Source organism: Elephantulus edwardii, unplaced genomic scaffold, assembly GCF_000299155.1.
Source record: "Elephantulus edwardii isolate Elephantulus edwardi_28Jun2011 unplaced genomic scaffold, EleEdw1.0 scaffold00052, whole genome shotgun sequence".
NCBI classification, from domain to species: Eukaryota; Metazoa; Chordata; class Mammalia; order Macroscelidea; family Macroscelididae; genus Elephantulus; species Elephantulus edwardii.
Genome location: NW_006399802.1, coordinates 15,898,896 through 15,906,267, shown reverse-complemented (window position 1 = coordinate 15,906,267; position 7,372 = coordinate 15,898,896). Strand labels below are relative to the sequence as shown.

The window sequence follows — 7,372 nt, the reverse complement described above, 5'->3', positions numbered from 1 at the left end:
AACGACTCGATGGCACATAACAACAACAACTGCTTTATTGTTGTCTATCAAGTTCATTGCCATCAAGTCAGAACTGACCCTTAGTTGACCGTCCATTGTCTTTTTGAAGGCCTTAAATTGCACTGGAGGCGATTGCCCACCTTTCTCTCCGAGGTGCTGATGGATTTGAACTACTAAAGACACCGCCTTCGGGATAACAGCAGAGCTTCTGTGCTCCCATTTTTGAGTTATATTGGAACCTAAATTATTACCAAATATTTATTCCTGTTGGAGGAAAATCTAATAAGGGACTTAAACAACCAGTCTGAAGTCAACATTAACCCACTTTAGGCAGGTCCTTATCAAGGCTACACAATACCTTTTTATGATACTGATTTTATTCCTTAAATTGAGAGATCTTACAGAGAGTTCTGTGTCACACACATGCTACATTTGCAAGAAAATTCTTTTATAACAAAACAAAACCCCAAAATCTTGCTGTGGTTTAAGGGAAAGTTTATACAGCAAATTAATTTTCCAGTCAACAGTATATACACATTTTGATTTTAGGGACTAGCTACAATTGCCTGAGTATGACAGCATTCTCCCTGGGTTCCACACTTCCATTCTTTCATCCTTTCAGACCCTTGCCTTTTGGTCTACTGGTTGGTTGTACTGAGGAACAGTCTTCTTTCATGTTATCATTTACTTTACAGGACTCTCTTGTTTGGTTGAAAATTGATTTTTGAGTGGGTTCAGTTTCAGGCTCAGAGGTGTCTTAAAGGGCCATCATCTTGAGGGTTCCACTATTAAGCATGTTGTTTGGATTTGTATTTGTTAAATTATTTTGAATTTTGTTTTATGTCTTTTTTTTTTTTCCTTCTCTGTCCACCATCTCCAGGGTCCATCTAAAATGGTCCCAGGAAAGAGACCTGAAGAATTAAAGGCTGTGTCCATATGATCTGTTAGCTCTTCAGACTAATTGTTTCCTTGAATCTTGAACTCTTTTTTTCACTTATCTTTGTTCCAAATGGGGAAAGACCAATAGTTGAATCTTAGATGCTGCTTGAAAGCTTTTAAGACCATAATCACTACTCAGCAAAGTGGGATGTAGAACACTGTCTCTGGTCTATGTTATGTCAATTAACCTAATTGCTCCCAGAGACCATGGTTCTAAATCTGATCAGCTTAATGACTCATTCCTTCAAGGTGCTTGCTTATAGATAAGAAGTTTTCAGAACTTTCTCCCCTGTGTACTCTACTAAATCCTTGAATATATTTGTAGAAATGCAAGAGTATTCTTGTATCTTAATATTATTGCATATAATTTTTCAGTAATGTCCATTGACATAAACTAATGCTGATAATGCAATGAAAGTGTCCGGTATTCTACAATTAACTTGAGTTAGAGGCTGTATTTCAGGTTTAACCAAAGATTGTTAAAGCTCATGAACTAATCAGTGTACTCTTCATTCCAGAGGTGGCCACCCGTACTTGACAGGTCTGGCAGTGGCTGGCGGAGCATACTACTTAGGCCTGGAGGGAGCCATTATTGGGCCCATACTTCTTTGCATACTTGTGGTTGCTTCCAATATCTATAGTGCTATGCTGGTGAGTCCTACAAATTCAGTGCCCACACCAAACCAGACCCCATGGCCTGCTCAGACTCAACGGTGAGTTAAAATGTATCATAAAGTACCATGTGTGAAAATCCAACTATCCTATCTTAGTATTTTTGATCAGACTAGTCTTTACATAATCTGTAGAGACTTGCAGTTAGCAATGCCTCTCTCTGGCAGTTTGAATCCACCAGTGGAAAGTACACAGATGTGCAGTCTCCTCCTGTCTAATTTTCAGTCTCAGAAACTCAGTAGGCAGGCCAGCCATGAGTCAGTTCCAGCTCAACATCAGGGGAGTCTGTCAGGATACGGATATTTCAGTACCAGTAGTGTGTTAAACATTATAAAAAAACCACTCAATTATTTACAGGCTTCGGAATTAAAAGAAACTAAGTTGGGTTAGAATCTATGTCTTGGAAGATCAAATCAATAAATAAATGAAGCCTAATTTTTGGGTCTTGAGCTAGTAAATTACAGAGCAAGAAAGAAATAGGACAGTCATCTGCATGTATGAGTTCTTGATAAGATCCTTTATAGACTAAGTGTCATGAGAAGACTCTAAAGAACATTCTGGAACAATTAAATATGCAACAGATGAAATATATTATCATGTCAATGCTAAATATCTTGGCTCTGGCATGAGTACTTTGTTTATGTAGGAGAATATCCTTTAGGGGGTAACATAACGTGGTATCTAAAACTTATTTTCAAATACTTGAATTAGAATAGAGAGGGACAGATCGAAAGATCATAGCAGAAGCATCAATTACTGAACCCAGTGGAAGGCATATGGCTGTTAATTGTACTGGTATTTTACTTTTTCTGTAGATTTATACTTTTTCAAAATAAAAATTGGGGAAAATCTAAGGGCACCAATATAGAACTACAAACTTACTTTCTTTTTAAGTAAACTTTTCATTTTGAGGTATATCTTGCATATGGTGTGCTTTTTTTAAAAAAATACATATTTGTAACCCTCTCCCAGATAGAGAATATTTGTTTCTTTAGAAAGTTTCTCCCAGACCCCTATTTTACCAGCATTCTGGCCTCTCTTGCCTTAGTTTTGACTACTAATGAACTTCGTATAAAATAATTTAATATGCATTCCTTACTTTGGTTTCTTATAGAGCTCAATATTTTATGTGTGAGAGTCTACTCTCCCCCACCCCTGTGCTCCCTCCCAGCTATGTGATAGAAGTTACTAAAACTGTGATTTAAAAAACCACATCAAGTAATTTACTGCACTGCAGCATTCCAGCTTAGCTGTGTAAATTATGTAACAAAAGGTTGGCACCTTTTATTTGCAAGAAATGACCATCGTGCCTTGCATCCAAGATGTTACATATCAGTTAATAATATTGACATAATCTGCATGATGTGAGACAGAGATAGGATAAGTACAAGGTCATTGATTAAAAGTCCACTCTCCTCCCCTGAACCTGATCCATTAGAACTTGGACTGTTCTCGATAAGGTATCCTATCTAATAGTGAAAGATTTCCACTTAGCACTTTCCCCATGCTTCTTTTTGTTTAGCAAAATCATGTCCACTTTTTAGCCACTAAGAAGCAAGAAAGACTAACATCCTTTTATTTTTAAGGACATTGTTGTTATGTGCTGTTGAGTCGCCTGCGACTCATAGCAACCCTATGTACAACAGCCCTAAACCCTCCTCTATCCTGTGCCAATCTGTCTCCGACACCCCAACCCCAATTACTCTAGTCACTGAATCAGTCCACCTCATAGAGGGTCTTCCTCTCCTCTGCTGTCCCTCCACCCTCCTAAGCATGACATCCCTCTCCAAGGACTGGTCCCTCCTTGCAACATGTCCACAGTATGTCAGACAAAGCTTTGAAATCCTTGCCTCCAAGGAACAGCCTGATTTAACCCTATCTAGGATGAACGTGTTTGTTTTCTTAGCAGTCCAGGGTGTATTCAATACTCTTCTCCAGTACCACAGCTCAAAGACATCAATTCTCCTTCTATCCTCCCTAGTCATTGTCCAGCCCTCTGACACATAGCAAATGATTGCAGAGACCATGGCCTGTATCAGGTGCACCTTAGTATCCAGAATTGCATCATTGCTCTTCAGTACTTTGGAGAAGTCTCTAATAGCTTACTTTCACATCGCAATACTCTTTTAATTTCCTAGCCAAGAGTGTTGATAGTGGAGTCAAGCAAATGAAAGCTGTTAACAATCTCAATCTCTTCACTATCTATCATGATGCTTCCAATTGGCCTGGTGGTGAGAATCTTAGTTTTCTTGATACTGAGCCTCAATCCATATTGAAGGCTGCAGTCCTTGACCTTCTGCAGCAAGTGATTCAGGTCCTTCTTCTCAGTTTCAGCAAGCAGGGTTGTGTCATCTGCATCATGCAGATTGTTGATGAGTCTACCTCCAATCCTGATGCCACATTTCTCCTCATACACCCCAGCCTCTCGGATAGTCTGTTCTGCATATAGGTTGAAAAAGTATTGAGATAGGACACTCTCTCTGTCCCTGGCGTACACCCTTCCCAGTTTTGAACCATGCAGTGTTTCCTTGCTCTGTTCTGACAACTGCCTCCTGGTCCAAGTATAGGTTTTGCATTAGCATGATCAAGTGTTCTGGGATTCCCATTCTTCTTAGAGTTAGCCACAGTTTGTTGTTAAATGCCTTTGCATCATCAGTGAAACCCAGATATACATTCCTCTGGTACAACATTACCTAGTAGAAAGAAGTTGTATAACACTTCTACTTACATCTCATTGGCCAGAGCTTAGTCATGTGGTTATATTTTGGTGAGAAACAATGAGTCCAGCAGAAAATGGACCATTATTTCTAAAGAATGACAGATAGCCAGCAAACTTTGAGCAATACTTTGAGTGAAAATGTGAAGGAAATAAAGTATATCATCTCAGTAATGCTCAAAGACTATAAAGTGCTATCTTATGGTGGTTCGTCATTGAATATGTTTTGTTATTTTTTTAGTTATTATGATAATCTTGCTGATCGTCTTATCTTTTGTTTTTATAGGACTTTCCGTGACATTTCTGAAGACCTAAAATCTTCGGTAGACTGATGTGGTTTCCACCACAGTCATTTCTCTGGGAACAGACAGATCAGCTCAGCTGTGCTGTGTGGCCTTCTGTCTTGTCAGCTGTGGCCTCACTAGCTCAGTCCAGAAAAGAAGCTGAACCCTCCTGACCTTCCATCAGAATGCCTAGACATGGGAGAACTTGCTGTGGCCTGCTTTGCATTTTAAAACACAGCTTTAGAACTTAGAAGTATGGTTTATTGACTTAATTGTTTCTGAGCTAAGATGGCTTGAAATGTTTTATTTTATACAATTACGTTAATTATTATTTTGTGTATTTATAAAGTTCTTTTAAGAGCTCTAAACTACATACTATATAGTAGATATGCTGTGTGCTGGTGGTCCTTGGGTTACACAGCATTCCCTGGATTAGGAACTTAATATTTACAGACAACTCCTATTTCCCATTAATATCATGTAAATTGGCCCTCACTTTGAAATTATGACAACTCTAGCTCAACAAATTGTACATCATAATTCTCTTTACTTGCTGCATGTGCAGGTTTTCTTTTAAACCATTTAAAAGATGTCAAGCATTTTTTTTGCACGATCCAAAAACTCACGCCAAACTCAGTGCCATCAGGTTTTGCTAAAGTTAGGCTACATAAGAACCTCATGCACCCATTCCGTTTGCCTGCAGCTTCACCTTAATAGATAAACCTGGTCATAGCCTGGAGATGATCAGTACTATGTTATTTTTTTTCCAGTTTAAGAAATCTAAACTTTTCTCACACAATAACTTTTCAATGAAGAGGATTTTTACCTTTTCATGTTTAGCCGCATGAGGTGGAAAAACGGATTTTCGACCATTCTGTCCCTCTGGTTTCTCCTTTACCTAAGGAAAAAACAAATCTCAAGTGTAGAAGTGGATATGACTTATTTATGGTTCAGGGGAGTGTTGCAACTACAAGAGTCACAGTGACTGAAGCTTTGCCTCCCCCTTCCTCCTCACAGCCCCTGATATACCAGTGTTAAGTTCCTGACACTTAGCTGACCACGTTGAAATACTCTGTAAGCTCTTATTAATGGTACCAGTGTGAGAATTCATGCTGGTATTACAGGGTTTTTTCTACCCTGATGTTCTAAGTTTTGCTTTTAAATGGGGGATGAAATCTCAGGAATAGCAGTACTTTGTTAAATGTACCTCTGTTATGTTATTTAAATCCTGCCAATTAGTTACTTATTAGCAGAATTTGTATTTTTGTTCTATCTCTTCATCACTTAGCAGTGCCTTGAGCATAAAACACTAACTCTTATGAAGGGTTGTTGAATTGTAACTTTTCAGGTATTTTAATAACCGACATCATGCTCTACAATTTCAGCAGCCTTTTTTTTAATTTTACTTTACAGCCCCATCATGCCAGCTTTCATATGCTTTAACATTATTTTACACATAAATGGAGAAGCTAACATTTGAAACAGTGGATGACCAACTCAAAGTGATGACTCAAAGTCATAAAACTGGACCTCAGATCTTGTTTACTCCATCACCCGACACGTACACAGTCTGTTACGGAGCCGCCTCTTGATATCTTGTCCAGTGTTTCCCAGGGCTGTGGCCTGAAGTAGATGCTGCTAGCCATTTGTTATGAATGCATTTAAGACTTGCCCTTCAGTTAGTGACAGGGCTGGAAGTAGATAAAAACACCTCTTAGCTTTATGCCCTGTTCCACTGCATAAAATAATCATCATCAAACTCTTCCTCTGCTTTAAGAGAATAGGCAGGGAAAAAGGGTTCATAAGTATCAAAGTTTTTCTCTTTTTGAAAACAAAAAATAGCTTCTTTCTAAGAAGTATCTAATACAACTTAAAAGCACATCTGTAAAAAGTTAACATGAGTTCTTCATGGAGTACACTATATGCAGATCTCTTTTATGATGAATCTTTCAATAATTATAATTTAATATGGGACAGTTTATTAGATTTGCTCACTAAATAACTTATTCCCTTCTTTAGTCAGTTGTTCCTTCATGCAGAATTTGTTGAGAGTTTGCTAAACGCTAGGCTCCACTCCAGGCACCAGGCAGGGTGCTAGGGGGAAATAATTCCTTAGAAGGCCTTCTTTCACCTTAAATCTTAACCAGATTATGTATAATGCTATTTTCTTTTTCATTAAAAGGTTAAAAAATCATATTTGTTTGTTATTCATTGTATGTTGGTACATTTATAACTCTAACTAGAAGCACATATTGTACACAATTAATTAATCCATGTACCCAAATTATGTTTGTCCAAATGTGTTTAGCTGTATAAAGTGATCCTGCATATAATTTAAGGAGCTGTAGTGACATTATTAAGGAATTCCCCCTCTCCCAACTTAAGGGTTGATGGTTTGAACCTATGAGTCTGTTTATAGGAGAAAGAGGAGGTATTTTGCATTTGTAAAATTTTATAGCCTTGAGAGAAAAGCGAACTGGGGGGGAAAGGGTAGGCAGAGAGGAAAGTGTGCAACAGTGTATGAATGGAAACCTAAAGTATCTGTAAACTTTCATTAAAATGAATTTTAAAAATTCCAATTAAAAAAAATAAAAAAATTCCAATTAAAAAAAATTATAGCCTTGGAGACCAAGTTGGACATTTCTATCCTCATAGATTGTTATTATTCAAAATCAACTCCATGGCAGTGGGTAAGGTAAGACTGTTGCTGAGCATTGTAATTAGTGTGAGTACCACATTTTTAGAGGGCAACTCTGTGCCT

General features: G+C 37.9%; 1 protein-coding gene across 1 annotated transcript in view; it reads left to right on the top strand.

Moving 5' to 3' along the window:
- The window catches only part of TMEM245 (transmembrane protein 245), a 98,112-nt gene extending 93,453 nt beyond the window's left edge, over positions 1-4,659 (top strand). The window contains exons 17-18 of the mRNA XM_006886919.1: positions 1,458-1,652; positions 4,614-4,659. Of these exons, the coding sequence (XP_006886981.1) occupies positions 1,458-1,652; positions 4,614-4,659 (241 nt within the window). The remainder of the gene's footprint in view (positions 1-1,457; positions 1,653-4,613) is intronic.
- Positions 4,660-7,372: the final 2,713 nt, after the last annotated feature.